Here is a 15,686-nt window from a genome sequence, read left to right on the forward strand (position 1 = left end):
CCCATTTGATTTTAATTCACAACACATCCTGCCAACAAAACCAACTACAATGTAAAGAATCTGAAGATTATTATTTTTTGTGTGTGTCTGCATGTGACACTGATTTCTGCATGACCGATATTAATGCAGGAAAAATGCATCTCTAATAATCTGTGATAGATTGTAATCGTAGAAGTAAGAATGTTAGGACATTATATGTATTCGTCATAATGTAGAACATGTAGTCGTATAGTAGCTCTAGTGTAATATCAGGTATGATCATGATAGTATTTAAGTCACTATAAGTATATACAAGAATGATTATGAATTAAATCATTAGTTGTATGCATTTGTTTGTTTATTGGCAGACACCTTTATCCGTGGTGACTTCAATAAACAATTTAAGCATTGCAAAATACACTAATACAATGCATATGCAGTAGTACACCCTAATTCAACGAGGTAAGTGCAGACAATACAAATACATTCAGATCCTAGCTTTATCCTAATGGGAGAGGGGATAGGAGACATCACAGTAAAGCAATACAAGTTCTAAAAATGTGTGTGGAGCATTGTTATATCAAGTGCAAAATGACAGAAATGACCAAAAACAGCCCAGGAGAATAATCTGCTGTATTACAGGTGCAGTCTGGAGTCATTGCCAGAAAGTGGTCAGAGACTTTCCACCAACTGCTGGCTGCACTGATTGAGAGTGATCTAATCTTATGATGTCATCAGTGCTGACATCACTGGGATATGATTCATTTGAAGACACACCCTTCTCACTTTAACACAGACCCACATTAGTATTGTTTCTATCGTATTCGGCCTTCAGTCTTGTGTTGATTTCTTTACATCAAACTTCTGCCCCATTTTAGGTTATCATATATCCTTCTGTGATTTATTATGCCTTTATACACTGCATTGTAAAAATAAACCCTCCTTCAAACATCACCCTATTACGTAAGTTTAATGTCTTATTTTCAGTTCTAAATACAATATCAGTCACCCCTAATCTTGTCTGTAATCTTATTATATCATTTACTAACAGGCCTACTGGAGAAAAACAAATCCTCCATGGCAAGTGAGGTGTGAAACATCACTAAATTACCACTTGATCTTGGTCTGACGATTAACTTTCACTTAAACGAACTGCATAAACTAATGACAATGTGTAACTTCCACATTTTGAATACAACGAAGTACACAAATGCAAACACCTTTCGCAAGCATCGGCTTACCTGTCCATGACAGCGGTCCAACTAAATAACGACGAAATGTTTTTAATCTGTAGTTTAAAAGAGAGTGTGTGTTCTGGCTTGGTGGCGGACCAATCAGAAACGAGGTTCACCACAACATTGCCGAGACTAGCCAATGGGGGCACGGGAGAGGCGGGAACTTCTGGTGTCCCCGCGCTGACCGGATATAATTTCAGTGATGGATTTGTGGTCCAATCAGAAACGAGGTTCACCACAACATTGCCGAGACTAGCCAATGGGGGCACGGGAGAGGCGGGGACTGTTGGTTTCCCCGCGCTGGCCGTGTTTACAGCGCGGCGGTGGTGTGTTTGAATAAATACAGAAATGTCTGTAAGTGAGTCCTGCTAGATTTACTTCACAAGTGTCATTTTCGCCCTCAATTGATACTACGATGGCCGGGGTTATCCGACGGCTGGACGAGGTGGTAGTAAACCGGATTGCGGCCGGAGAAGTCATTCAGCGGCCCGCTAACGCCATCAAGGAGATGATAGAGAACTGGTAAGGCCGTGGAAAACGTAAAGTGAATATTAGTGTCGTACTCCTGGTTTGCACAGGTATCGGCTACGAATTGGGTTCTTTCATTCAGACTGCTTCTGGATAATAGGTGTTTTGTTCATGATGGCATTTTGTACTTTTATACACTTAGTTTTTATGAAATGCACCCACTTCAGCTATGATGAGTGCAAAAGTTTTTGGATGGTGTACAAATTAGTAGATGCTATTGGAGTTGACAGAAGCTATGCAGCATGGTAACTGGTGCAATCAAATTGTGTTGTAGGTCCCCACACACTTTTTATCATGCAAAGGCTCACACCATTATATCTATGCCTTTAAAATAGGGAAAGAAATGCAAGCATGCAGCATAGAAACAAACCTAATTGAATCAAGGATGTTTGGTTGTGTTCCTGTGTAACTCAGAGAAAAGTAACGACATCAGGCTAATTAACTACTAAACAATGAATAATGACACTTAATGAAACTGGCCCATTTTATATATTCATAATTGTATTTGTGTGTTTTCTGAGCTTGCATTATATACATTGTGTTTTACAGTTTGGATGCCAAATCCACCAGTATTCAAGTGACGGTGAAGGAGGGGGGGCTGAAACTAATTCAGATTCAAGATAATGGCACTGGAATCAGGGTAGGGATGAAAATTGAGCCAAGGGAAGGTCTCTGCCATTTCTCAACCCATATGATGCGTGCTTGTGTTTGTGATTTTGTCAATACACTTTCAGTTTTATTCGGCTTTTATTTCCTTTTATTGAATTTGAAAGTGAGTTGTAAAGTAGTTGGTTGATGTATGTGGCTATTTGTTAACATGTTTTTAAAATGTGTTTTCTGTGTGATAATGTTGTAAGCTTAGCTATCTTGGTTGATTTTGTTGGCAACAGAAAGAAGATTTGGAAATAGTGTGCGAGAGGTTCACGACCAGCAAGCTTCAGACATTTGCAGACCTCTCGGCAATATCTACCTATGGTTTCCGAGGGGAGGTAAATGACGTCAATGAGAAGTGTGCTAAATTGTCTCTCCGGAGGCTGATTCTGTCTGCATGTATTGTGATTTGGTTGTGAATGGTCCGCAGACACCTGAAAAGAAACTGTAGACAAGGTTTCAGCCAGCCTGTTGAAGATATCCACTCTTACCAAGTGATCGACAAATATTGATTAGTAAGAATCTATGAATGGGAGGCCTTGAAAGAATATATTTCCTTATTACTTTTTTCCTTTTTTCTTCCCCCCCCTCCCCCTTGTCACAGGCACTTGCCAGTATAAGCCACGTGGCTCATGTAACTATTACCACCAAAACAGCTGATGGAAAATGTGCATACAGGTAGTGAAGCATTACTCTGACATTCATTTATCCATGTCGCTGTGCTGTCTACGTGGCTCTTGTATTCAGCTGCTTGTTCGTAATTCAATCGAGTATCTTGGTTCATTTTCATTTTTCATTGTGGCTCTCAAGTGCACACTAGATTCATGAATAGGTAGCATCATTTTGGGCTGAACACGTTATGAATGATATTCTTGTTTGCTCTATTAGAAGTGCGCATGTTAAAAAAACTCTTGAAGTGTTACTCCTCTGGTGTGTGGTGACCACAGTGTTCCCTCTGCTCTCCACTCAGAGCCAGCTACTGTGATGGCAAACTGAAGGCACCTGCCAAACCATGTGCTGGAAACCAGGGCACACAGATCACAGTAAGTCATTCAACTGGACAGTGCCACTCCTTCAAATTGTGTGTTAACCGATAGATTAGTTATCCCTGCTGATATGGATTGTTAAAGATCATGTATTGTTGCCGGGGGAAAAAAACTAAAACCATGAGAGATATCTCAAAACACCAATCGGGGGAATGTGGGGGCATGGCATGGCTGGGGTTCAAACCAGCATTGCTGACACATTCGAACTCAGACACCCTGAGCTCAGAGCATGGCGGTGATGCACGTTGCGTTTGTGCAGGTTGAAGACCTTTTCTACAATGTGACGACACGGAGGAAAGCCCTGAAAAGCCCCAGCGAGGAGTACTCCAGAATCGTGGAGGTGGTCAGCAGGTGTGTTTGAAAGAGTCAGTTTAAGGGTGATAGCTGTGGCATTGCAGAACATTGGTCGGTTAAACTGTGCAATTTATCTTTTTCCTCCTCTAAGACTTGGATGCCAAAATAAATAAATTCTTGCTATTGGGTTCATAATAAAAAAATGCATCCCAAGTTTATGATTTTTTTAAGAAGCCATGCGTATCTTTGGAGATTTAACTAAGACGCTGCATTCCAGAGACATTAAGTCATTGTCCTCACTAACACAGGCCGAGTGGAGCTTGTTTCTGGCAGACCTCCGTGTCTAATGCGACTTCTGGTAGAATTACAGAAACCGACCTATGCTGACAATGCTCCTTCCTGCTCGCCTCTAGAGAGATCAGCCATATTTCATAAAAAATCGCCATGCAGACGATATTGTCTCAAAAGAAATGAGAGAGCATAGTATCCCAGAAGACCCCAGTCTTTGTGTATCTAACTGTGTTGTTCGGTGTGAGCGCAAGGACTTATTTAAAAAAGAAATTAGAAAAGTTAAAGATTTTTTTTGTATTAACTTAAACCTGTAATCATAATAGAAAGTAAGACAAAGAAAGCAAGAAATAATAATATTCTGATGTCAGTGTTTTGAAGTATCTGTCAGTTTGATGTGGTTCTGCCTCTTGATCATAACATTGTCTTTTGTTTTTCAGGTATGCCATACACAACTCTGGTAAAAGCTTTACTGTGAAGAAGGTGTGTGGTCATTTGTTAACAACTGTCATAAACTTAGACTATATATATATATATATAATAGGGCTTTACTGTGAATAAGTACTAAATTATTCTCTTCTCACTAAATCCTGATCTATATTTTATGTCAGTCACTACACACTTAGTTTTCAGGCATACAGTGGGGGGAAAAAGTATTTGATCCCCTGCTGATTTTGTACGTTTGCCCACTGACAAAGAAATGATCAGTCTATAATTTTAATGGTAGGTGCATTTTAACAGTGAGAGACAGAATAACAACAAAAAAATCCAGAAAAACGCATTTCAAAAAAGTTATACATTGATTTGCATGTTAATGAGGGAAATAAGTATTTGACCCCTTCGACTTAGTACTTGGTGGAAAAACCCTTGTTGGCAATCACAGAGGTCAGACGTGTCTTGCAGGAGGGATTTTGTCCCACTCCTCTTTGCAGATCCTCTCCAAGATATTAAAGTTTCAAGGCTGATGTTTGGCAACTCGAACCTTCAGCTCCCTCCACAGATTTTCTATGGGATTAAGGTCTGGAGACTGGCTAGGCCACTCCAGGACCTTAATGTGCTTCTTCTTGAGCCACTCCTTTGTTGCCTTGGCTGTGTGTTTTGGGTCATTGTCATGCTGGAATACCCATCCACGACCCATTTTCAATGACCTGGCTGAGGGAAGGAGGTTCTCACCCAAGATTTGATGGTACATGGCCCCGTCCATCGTCCCTTTGATGCGGTGCAGTTGTCCTGTCCCCTTAGCAGATAAACACCCCCAAAGCATAATGTTTCCACCTCCATGTTTGACGGTGGGGATGGTGTTCTTGGGGTCATTCCTCCTCCTCCAAACACGTGAGTTGAGTTGATGCCAAAGAGCTCGATTTTGGTCTCATCTGACCACAACACTTTCACCCAGTTCTCTGAATCATTCAGATGTTCATTGGCAAACTTCAGACGGGCCTGTACATGTGCTTTCTTGAGCAGGGGGACCTTGCGGGCGCTGCAGGATTTCAGTCCTTCACGGCATAGTGTGTTACCAATTGTTTTCTTGGTGACTATGGTCCCAGCTGCCTTGAGATCATTAACAAGATCCTCCCGTGTAGTTCTGGGCTGATTCCTCGCCGTTCTCATGATCATTGAAACTCCACGAGGTGAGATCTTGCATGGAGCCCCAGACCGAGGGAGACGGACAGTTATTTTGTGTTTCTTCCATTTGCGAATAATCGCACCAACTGTTGTCACCTTCTCACCAAGCTGCTTGGCGATGGTCTTGTAGCCTATTCCAGCCTTGTGTAGGTCTACAATCTTGTCCCTGACATCCTTGGACAGCTCTTTGGTCTTGGCCATGGTAGAGAGTTTGGAATCTGATTGATTGATTGCTTCTGTGGACAGGTGTCTTTTATACAGGTAACGAGCTGAGATTAGGAGCACTCCCTTTAAGAGAGTGCTCCTAATCTTGGCTCGTTACCTGTATAAAAGACACCTGGGAGCCAGAAATCTTGCTGATTGATAGGGGATCAAATACTTATTTCACTCATTAACATGCAAATCAATTTATAACTTTTTGGAAATGTGTTTTTCTGGATTTTGTTGTTTTTATTCTGTCTCTCACTGTTAAAATACACCTACCATTAAAATTATAGACTGATCATTTCTTTGTCAGTAGGCAAACGTACAAAATCAGCAGGAGATCAAATACTTTTTTCCCTCACTGTAAAGGGGCATTTACAAAATTAGAGATCTGTTCTTTAAGGGTAAGAGCAACAAAAAGTCATAAATCCATGTGACTATTGTTTAGTTAAAATATTGTTTTACTTGTTTAATTTCAGCAAGGGGAGACTATGGCAGATGTCCGAACTCTGCTGAATGCTTCGACAGTGGATAATATCCGGGCTGTGTTTGGCAATGCTGTGAGCAGGTAGGCCGTTCCTCTGTCTCTCAAATCTATTTTACACTTCAAGCCCATCTTGCTTGCTTAGTTTCCAGTGGCCAATCGATTCCAGGATTAAATTCAGACATTTCTTGAGGGAACCCACAGAGTCGGCACAACAAGAGTACTACAGTGGGCTGCCTGTCCTCTGCTGGTGCACCTTTATGTGGCACAATGTTAATGCCTGAAGTGTAGGCTCATCTGATGCTCGCCAGGTGTGTTTTATTCCAGAGTTTTGCTGTCCCCTGCAGGGAGCTGATTGAAGTGGGCTGCGATGACCAGAAACTGGCTTTCAACCTGAAGGGCTTCATCTCCAATGCCAACTACTCCGTCAAGAAATGCATCTTCCTGCTCTTCATCAACCGTATGTATCATGGAGCAAAAGAGCTGCACTTTGAGAATCAGAAAAGCAAGGAACATTATAAGTCTTTGTATTTATTGCAGGGATACTTTTGCTAGGAATTTTGTTACCAGCAGGAGAGGACTCCATTTCTAATTTCAAGGCATAAAGTATAGTCGGATATGTTGACTAAGCATGAATGAAACCTGAAATGGTAAATACTTTGGAGGGACTATTGTGACTCCTTTTATAAAATTTTGTTTTCTGGTATCTTATCCTCTAGATCGTTTAGTAGAATCCAGTGCCTTGAAGAAAGCCATAGAAACCGTCTATGCTGCGTATCTCCCTAAAAACACTCATCCCTTTCTTTACCTGAGGTAAGTATGGCCAAGGAGGAGTAAGACCAATTTTTTTTTTCGAATTAATCAATTGTTTTGGTCAAATACGTAACTTTCCCCTGGTCTTTCCTGCACGGCAGCTTGGAGATTGCAGCTCACAATGTCGACGTGAATGTGCATCCCACCAAACACGAGGTGCACTTCCTGCACGAGGACAGCATCATAGAGAGTGTGCAGAAACACATCGAGGGCAAGCTGCTGGGCTCCAACTCCTCTCGCACCTACTTCACCCAGGTACACCTGCTTCCACACCCTGGTGCTCTTCTGAAGGTCTTCAGTGTTCAGTCTGTCACTGTGTCTGTATTTGTCTCTGTAGACTCTGCTCCCTGGACCGTCGGTGTCCTCCAGTGACGTGGTGAAGCCAGGTCCCAGCTCCGGATCGGGCTCCAGCGACAAACTCTACGCCCACCAGATGGTGCGGACTGACTGCCGGGCCCAGAAACTGGATGCCTTCCTACAGCCAGTGGGCAGGCCAGCCCCGGGTTCGAAAGCAGAGGTGTCGGACACTCTGGAGTCCGAAGAGACCTCAGGGATTCCAACGTCTGACCAGCCCTGTGACACTGACATGGAGGAAATGAGTGACAAAGAGCTGGTGGCTGCCTTCGAGGAAGAACCAGAGACCGACACACACAGGGACTCCACACCCCCCGCAGACCCTCCTGCCAAGTACGGTTGTGTTTGACCTGTCTGTGAAACAAACGATTGTGTTGATTTGTTTTTGGTGTGATCCGGTAGGGTTTGTGGTTGTCCTAGGAAGCGCCCCAGGACCAGCGGTGACGTGGAGATGAAGGAGACGGAGAGCGAGAGCAGTCTGACGGCCGCCGCCATCCCCAGGAGACGGGTCATCAAGCTCTCGAGCGTCAAGGAGCTGCGCGGCCGCATCACCGAGCAGACCCACACGGGTCAGTGGGGCAGGGGTTCCCCCCGTGTGGAGTATTTGGGAGGAACGGTCGATTTGTATTTCATGTATTCTCCGTTTTTAATTGCAGGTCTCCAGGAGATGCTGCAGAATCACTCCTTTGTGGGCTGCGTCAATCCTCAGTGGGCTCTCATCCAGCACCAGACCAAACTGTACCTCCTCAACACCACCAAGCTCAGGTCAGACACAACAAATGTGTTGCGTTTGATTTTCAGGATTTGTTATTTTTTTAATTGAATTGATTTGTTTATTTTTCTTTTAGCCAGGAGCTCTTTTACCAGATTCTAATATACGACTTTGGGAATTTTGGAGTTTTACGATTATCAGTAAGTATTTTCTTTGTGTGTGTGTGTTTTTCATTATTTTAGTGCAGTGTGGTAGTGTGTGTGTTCAGTGCAGTGCTTTGTTAATCCCATGCTGTGCTCCAGACCCCAGCCCCTCTGTATGACCTGGCCATGCTGGCTCTGGAGAGCGAGGAGAGCGGCTGGACGGAGGAGGACGGGCCGAGAGAGGGGCTGGCCGAGTACATCGTGGACTTCCTCAAGAAGAAGGCGGAGATGCTGGAGGATTACTTCTCCATGGAGATCGACCAGGTCTGGGCTCAGACACACCTGTCCCTCCGGGCGTTTAGTGTGGCTGTACTTGTATTAACACATTTTTAGTTTCCATTAGGTTTCAAATGTGTGTTGTACAAATCGCAGGAATGCGGTTCCTCTGGAAAGATGAGAGCAACGCTGCGCTGACTCATCTGGGTCTTGTTTAGTTGTGGTTTATTATAAAATAAATGCACAATGTGTTTGTGACGCCTGTCTGGTGAATGAAACGGACGCAGCTGCTCGTGATGTTCTGACTCTACACAGTAGAAGCATTGTATTCTTATTTCATGACTGTTTTATCGTGTTTTACATCCATGGTGCCGCCTCCTTGTCCTTTAAAAGCAGCATTGCAGGATCTGGCCAGGGCTGTGCAGTGACTCTAGTTGTCCACAAGGTGGTGCACTGTGGCCAGAGATGCCCGTTCGTCATGTGTTTGTGTGTCGGCAGGACGGGAACCTCACTGGGCTGCCGCTGCTGCTGGACAACTACATCCCAGCGCTGGAGGGGCTGCCCATGTTCGTCCTGCGTCTGGCCACGGAGGTACACGAATCATTCCGGGGTGTAGATCTTTGTATGGAATACGCTTTGGTGCGAGTTTATCTGTATCTGCGTTGGATGCCCCCGAGTGTGCTAGACCAAGAAAAAGATCCATCCTGATGAAGTGGATGTGTTTTGTGCAGGTGAACTGGGACAATGAGAAGGAGTGCTTCGAGTCCTTCAGCAGAGAGTGCAGCCAGCTCTACTCCATCAGGAAGCAGTACATACTGGAGGAGCCGGCGGAGTTGCAGGTGAGGGCTCTGTGTGGAGACTGGAGAATCACATAGAGGGTTTAATTTAGCGCTGAAGTCAATTTGCTCTTTAACACTCTATTCATAAGAGCTACCACTGCTCTAAGTTTACACCTGCATTTGATAATGAATGGAAAGTGAAAGTCACATAAAGCGTCACATTTTTCACATGGAGTAATTGGGGTTGTTAGTACCAGTTTTCAGCTTTAAAAAACACCTCTCTCATGTAAGTGTGGTTTTTGTTTTCTTCGGTCTCGCAGGCTGAAGAGCTGGGGTCGAGCGGGACGTCGTGGAAATGGACCGTGGAGCACGTGGTCTTCAAAGCCTTCAGGACGCTCCTCGCGCCGCCCAAGCGCTTCACGGAGGACGGGAGCATCCTGCAGATCGCCAACCTGCCCGACCTGTACAAAGTGTTCGAGCGCTGCTGAGCCGCCTTCCTGCGGAGGAGGGCACTGTGGAGTGGATTTGAGGACTGTCCAAAACTGGAGGCCGAGATTTAAGCAATGACACAATCTGAACTTTGATCTTCAGATTCAGACTGATGGTCTCTCACTGAGCTATAGTAATAAATGTTTGAGTTCACACACACATGGAGAAAAGGAAATGTTTATCAATTCCTTTAATTTTCTTTATCTGACTATATATTTTTTGACTACTGAAAAATAAATTATTTTGTACTAGTACTTTTTTTTTTTCCTCTTATACCCCCCATCAGTCAGAATGAGTATATGTCTCTGTGCTCTGGATACAGGGAATAAAGATAGTAACACATGGTTAATTTAACTGTATGACGGTCAGCGTGCTAAATTTAAATCCTGTTCTCACTTTCTAGAGTTCAGCGATGAGACCAGGTCTTTAATTGAGGAGAATTAAGATGGCCCTTGTTCAGAGTGATGTGTACTGCTGAGGCAGACTGTTCACATTACCATTACCATTACCATTGAGTTTTCAAATGACGGGACACAAATTAAAACACATTCGCTAATGGAACATGACTCTGGGAGTTGACTCGGTAAACAAGAGGCACGGTGCACACTTATCAGAATGCGTCTGTTTCCTCCTTCCTTGTGAGAATGGTAATCTCCAATATGTGGGATTATTCACAAAGATACAGCTGTCACATGACATGGCGCTATTTAAGTTTTAACTGTGCAAAAAACCAGTTCAAGTATTCTTACAGACCTTATTATACACAATGTGATATATATATACCCCAGAGGTCATTGCACCGGTGTGTTTGTGAATGTATAGTATACAGGGGTCTTCATCTGCTCAAATATCAGTAAACAAATGAGTGTATAATGCCTACAGGATATGACTGGCCTCAGTTTTCTTTGCTTAAACCTGAAAACCAGTATTAATATCATGTGCAGCAGTTTTATTACAGAATATTATTACACATCATTCTTTAAAATTTAGAGCAGCAAAGCAGAAGATTATTTTAAAATCACTTTTACTTGATATTCAAAACTGACACATTCATCGCTCACCTTGCATTTGAGGTGACAACATTTACAAGTTACAGAGCCCCCCTTAGGTCTTGTTTCTCTCAATGAAATGGGTAATTGACAGTGAAGATCATTACTTACATTGTTAAAACGAGATCTAGCCCTGGGTCTGTATTATATGTTACAGGAGACACTTTTTCACACAGTCATTACAATCTGGAAAAAACTCCCCAGCGATGTGGTTGAAGAAACAATTTGGGAACATTCAAAAACAGACTGGATCACTCAGTTATTAATGGACACCAAACGAGCAAGATGGGGGGAATGTCCTCCTCTCGTTCTTAAGTTACCTGTTGATCTTCTGTATGGGACTGAATTGGTGAGCATGGCCAGGAGCAATGAGAAAAATGTAAAACAAACCAAAAAAAATATCTGTTTATAAAGTGTCCTTTTAATGTTTTAGCTGCCCCAGTCACAATCAATTTGTGGTCCTGAGACTGAATCTGCTTTCCTTCCAAGCAGTAAAGAATACAGTTTTAAAAAGTACAGCATGTACTGTTTTCTTTTCTTTTTATGCAATTGTCACATACCTAAATCGAACAGAGCCAAGACTAATATCCTGGCTTCAGTCCGAAACTATCCGATGTGCCATCACCCATGCAAAAACATCCACAATTTATATACAGTTCATAATCATTTACATATTTTTTTTTTCCAAGAAAAAAAATTAAATATTTTCCTTTTTGAAAATTTCCTTAACAATGAAAACGTATCACAATGTGTTTTTCTATTTTTTCAGAACTGCACCCTATTTTAAATACATCATTTTGTACCAGTATTATTGTGTATACCAAATGCAGTTATCAAACCTCTTTAATCTCCTTTGCACCGTGTAAAAGGCACTTTAGCTGTCTTGCGTTATGGATGGGTGCAGAGCAAGAGCAGCCATTTATCTGTTACAGTTAACAAGCAGTATAGTGTCCTGTTGAATTCATGCAAGTCATCAAATGAAAAAACAAAACTAAATTCAAGCACCCAGCCTCATCCAAGCAGCAGGAAAGAAAGAAAAACGTTTGCGAATAACGTAATGTGTAAAGCACTGAAAGAAATTAACTCATTTCATCTGCACCAGCCACTCAAAGAAAATCCCCCCTCCCCCCACTACAGAACAATGCTGCTAAACGAGAAAAAAAGGTCACAATTAACAGTCTCTGAGCGATTGCTTTCATTCTTATAAATTACAACAAAAAAAGGATGCCAGTATGTCGCTATAAAACTAGAATAGGACTCTTGAAGGACCCCGAGGTGCTCCAAATAGTTTGTGCTGTCAGCAAAAGTTCGTATGATTTATGGAACAAAAGTTAAGGGCTTGTTCATTTAAGTTGCAGTGCGTCTCGGTTTCTCTTGGTGGCGGCTGCTCTCTCCTCCTCCTCTCACTGCTGAGACAGAAAAGCGTTGCGATTGGCCTTCATCTTCTCTAAGCGCTTGACTAAGTGGCTGTTGGTCATTTCCATCTCCTCGATCTTGTCCAAAGCAGTTCGCAGCTGCAGAGGGAAGGCATAAAATCAGGGTGTACACAAAACACACGCACATACATACACATACAGGGAGGGGGCAAGAGAGGACAAATCACACTGGTGGCTTCAGGGCGGTTATCCTTGAACCACATATCAGACTGCGTGTCTAACCGTCTAACTGTCTGTGTCCGTACAACTGTGTCTGGAAAAGTAAGTATTGATGTGGTTTTCCGTCAAAGCTGAAAGCGTATAGCAGGGCTGCCCCCAACATCCTTTCCTGAGGGGCCTCAGTGTCTGCTTTTTATCTCTCACCTGAGATCTTATTAACCTAACTGGTCACGATTTCCGTCTCTCCCTGATCTTTCCAGCAAGTGAGGGATTAAAGAGCTTGATAAGCCTGCGGGATCCAGACCTCCAGTGCTTTGGGCTCCGGTCCCCATGGCAGGTAGCAATGAGGCTATGCATTAATACATAATCATGACTCCCCAGATGAGCCGTCGATTAAAGAATACCCCCTCCAGCATCGCTCGCTGGATACACACTGACAGCAAGGACCGTTATGGGAAGACGGGCATGAATTAGTAAACTGCGGCTGTAAATCTCTGTATGACTAGGTTATCTGCCACTTCATTTATCTCTTGAGATTTAATGAGCTCCATTAAAGGATTCCGGCTCGGCACTTTAATGTTTTACTCGTGTTAATCTTTACATACCTCTCTTTGAAGTTTCCTTTTCTCCACTTTTAGTTCGTCCTCAACCTTTTCAGAGTTCTCCGACGCTGCTTTGTATCGGGACACCTGTCCTTCAAGTCTGTTAATCTGAGAAATTAAAACAAATGGGGAAGTTAACCCACGTATATATATGTGAATAGTTGCTAATTTTTAAAAGGTTTTTAAATTGAGCTAAAAACTCAAAAGAAAACATTGACATCACACACTGGTTTTAGTAGCATCTCTGTAAATCATCTGATAATTGAAAAAGGCTCACATTTTGTTCCATGGTACCCATTTCCTGTTCGGCCTTGGATAGTTTGAACTTGTATTCACTTATCTGCCTGTTGGCATCTCCTGGAGAGAGCAGATTCAAAATTAGTTTAATTTGTTCTTCTAGTAAAACAAACATAGTTAAAAATGTAAATATATACAATAACATACACACAGTAATCCCTCGCCAACTGGGGAATTGATGTATCCACGGTTTTCCTTTTGTTTACCAATTTGCCAAAATCAAAATGCATACAGATTGATGTATACGAATGTAAACTTGGCATAATTGTGATTTTGCAGTAATAGTTTGCTTTAAATCATGGCCGCTAAATGTGGGATGAGTAAATAAAACATTACTTTTTATTCTGTTATAATTGTATTACTTTTTACATGATACACTACTCAGTATGTTATATTTGCATTGCTTGTATGTTTCAGTGTTGTTAATTTGTGTTTAGTGAAGGAAAAATTGCAGGCTTAAGGCTTTGAAAAGTGTAACCGCGCCTGTGGAGAAGCTAACCCCCTATTTCCCATAAACTCTAGTATTTATGAACCGTGGATTTGCCAACCACGAGGGTTTTTAAGAATGTGGGCCCTGCGGTTGATGAGGGATTACTGTATATATGAACGCAGCACACTCAAGTAAACAGGTAAATGCCAAACACTACTGCAGAAAACGATTCAGAAACAAGGGTGATGTGTTACGCCACTTCACCCTGACCAGAAGGAACTTCTGCGAATGCACAGTGGAACAAATCTGTTCATAGTGCTCGGCATCAGTGGCATTGAGCTCAACGTTACTGAACCTCTGAGGATGTCAGTGCTTCGTGAGCCCCTAGTTTACGTACGCTGCATCTCAATGAACTGCAGGTCGGTGCCATTCTCCACCCGCTCTCCGTCCGTGAACACACTCTCCATCTTGGAGCTCTTTTGCCTCTCGTCCTCCAGCTGGGTCTTCAGCTTCCTGATCTGAGGAGACAAAGAACCACAAAGAGAGGCATCATAACTGCAGAAAGGTTTCGCCAATGAAGCAGAAATCTCCAAGTTACACACATTGAAACAAATTATAACGTTAAAAAACATAACAGCCATAATTACCTGAGCTAAGAGTTCGTCCTTTTCATCAGCAAGCTTCCTTAGCCTCACATCTAGAAAAAATACAAAAGGACAACACAAAAAAGTCTTAAAGGGCTGCAAATATACCTCACACCCCTGAGCAGGTGTATCAATAAAGATCTGGAACTGCAAGGTGGAATTCTGATGAGTCCTAACCAGCACCGTTAAAAAGACCATTTAATAAAGCTTACAAATCTTACACATTCATTCATTTAAACAAGAATGCATCCGGCACAATCACGATGCATCCTGAGGACTAAGCACTTTAGACAATAGAGATCTGACAGACACATCTGAGGAATCCCCCTGGGTTCGAGGAATGTGTGTGGTTCTGCCTGAATAATGCATCACTTCACAGCCCCAGCCAGTGGCACGCCCCCTGCCTTCCCCAGGGTTGTCAGCTCCACTCCGTCAAGAGGTGTTCTGTGACCTGAATGAGTCCCCAGCGCAGTACAATAGCCCAGTTATTGCACCAACAACACAGCTCAACCCAATACCACATGTACCAACTAGCTGGAGGACTTTGTGCATATGTGCTGCTCCTGGGATCAAGAGATGTCCACCTATGTTATGGGAGCTACACCTGGGATTGCAGGCGAGCACAAAAGCCTGTAGAACATGCGCTGGCAGCACAATATCAGTTTTAATGCCACGGGTGCAGTGGGCGATGGCAGGTTTACCTAGCGGCCCCTCTCCAGCAGATTCTAGCACCTGAGCAGCCTCCTGCGTCACCACAGTTATTGCACCGACAAGGGGCTCATGGTTGATGTCCCCGTTCGGAGTGCCTTCTGGGATGATCACCAGCCCATGTTTCTGTGGAGAAAGAGATGCACAAAGTGGTTATTTCCTCTATACTTTGTGTTTGTGACAGAAATTACACACCTGAGAGGGAAAATAATCGTGTAACACCTTCCACTATATGGAGTAAGGGATGTTCTCCAAATATTCCAAAGGGAGAATGACTGCCTTAATCATTACTACACTGGCGAATATAGGAACAAAAACAACATGGCGTATTGTAGACTCACTCTTAAATAGTACATTGTTTTATATATATATATATATATATATATATTTCAGTTTAAAATCTATCCTTAACACCCAACTATCTATCCTACAACTAATCCCATCAGCAGCAGCCTATTTC

General features: G+C 42.8%; 2 protein-coding genes across 20 annotated transcripts in view; one reads left to right on the forward strand and one right to left on the reverse strand.

The window, feature by feature from the left end:
* Positions 1-1,474: 1,474 nt before the first annotated feature.
* Positions 1,475-10,155, forward strand: mlh1 (mutL homolog 1, colon cancer, nonpolyposis type 2 (E. coli)). The gene is made up of 19 exons (XM_066690464.1): positions 1,475-1,736; positions 2,292-2,382; positions 2,633-2,731; positions 2,998-3,071; positions 3,364-3,436; positions 3,699-3,790; positions 4,462-4,504; positions 6,331-6,419; positions 6,683-6,795; positions 7,055-7,148; positions 7,250-7,403; positions 7,486-7,835; positions 7,923-8,071; positions 8,159-8,267; positions 8,351-8,414; positions 8,517-8,681; positions 9,132-9,224; positions 9,365-9,472; positions 9,733-10,155. Exons 1-19 carry the CDS (start codon positions 1,630-1,632, stop codon positions 9,898-9,900), a joined length of 2,235 nt encoding a protein of 744 aa, XP_066546561.1. The 5' UTR covers positions 1,475-1,629; the 3' UTR covers positions 9,901-10,155.
* A 753-nt stretch (positions 10,156-10,908) lies between these two features.
* The window catches only part of lrrfip2 (leucine rich repeat (in FLII) interacting protein 2), a 59,973-nt gene continuing 55,195 nt past the window's right edge, over positions 10,909-15,686 (reverse strand). For all 19 annotated transcript variants that reach the window (XM_066690446.1, XM_066690463.1, XM_066690451.1 and 16 more), the window contains 6 exons: positions 15,220-15,352; positions 14,522-14,571; positions 14,272-14,392; positions 13,425-13,504; positions 13,151-13,255; positions 10,909-12,464 (listed from right to left, as the gene is read on the reverse strand). In XM_066690446.1, the coding sequence (XP_066546543.1) occupies positions 12,354-12,464; positions 13,151-13,255; positions 13,425-13,504; positions 14,272-14,392; positions 14,522-14,571; positions 15,220-15,352 (600 nt within the window). In that variant the 3' untranslated portion in view covers positions 10,909-12,353. The remainder of the gene's footprint in view (positions 12,465-13,150; positions 13,256-13,424; positions 13,505-14,271; positions 14,393-14,521; positions 14,572-15,219; positions 15,353-15,686) is intronic.

This window comes from Amia ocellicauda, chromosome 18, assembly GCF_036373705.1.
Source record: "Amia ocellicauda isolate fAmiCal2 chromosome 18, fAmiCal2.hap1, whole genome shotgun sequence".
Lineage (NCBI taxonomy): Eukaryota > Metazoa > Chordata > Actinopteri > Amiiformes > Amiidae > Amia > Amia ocellicauda.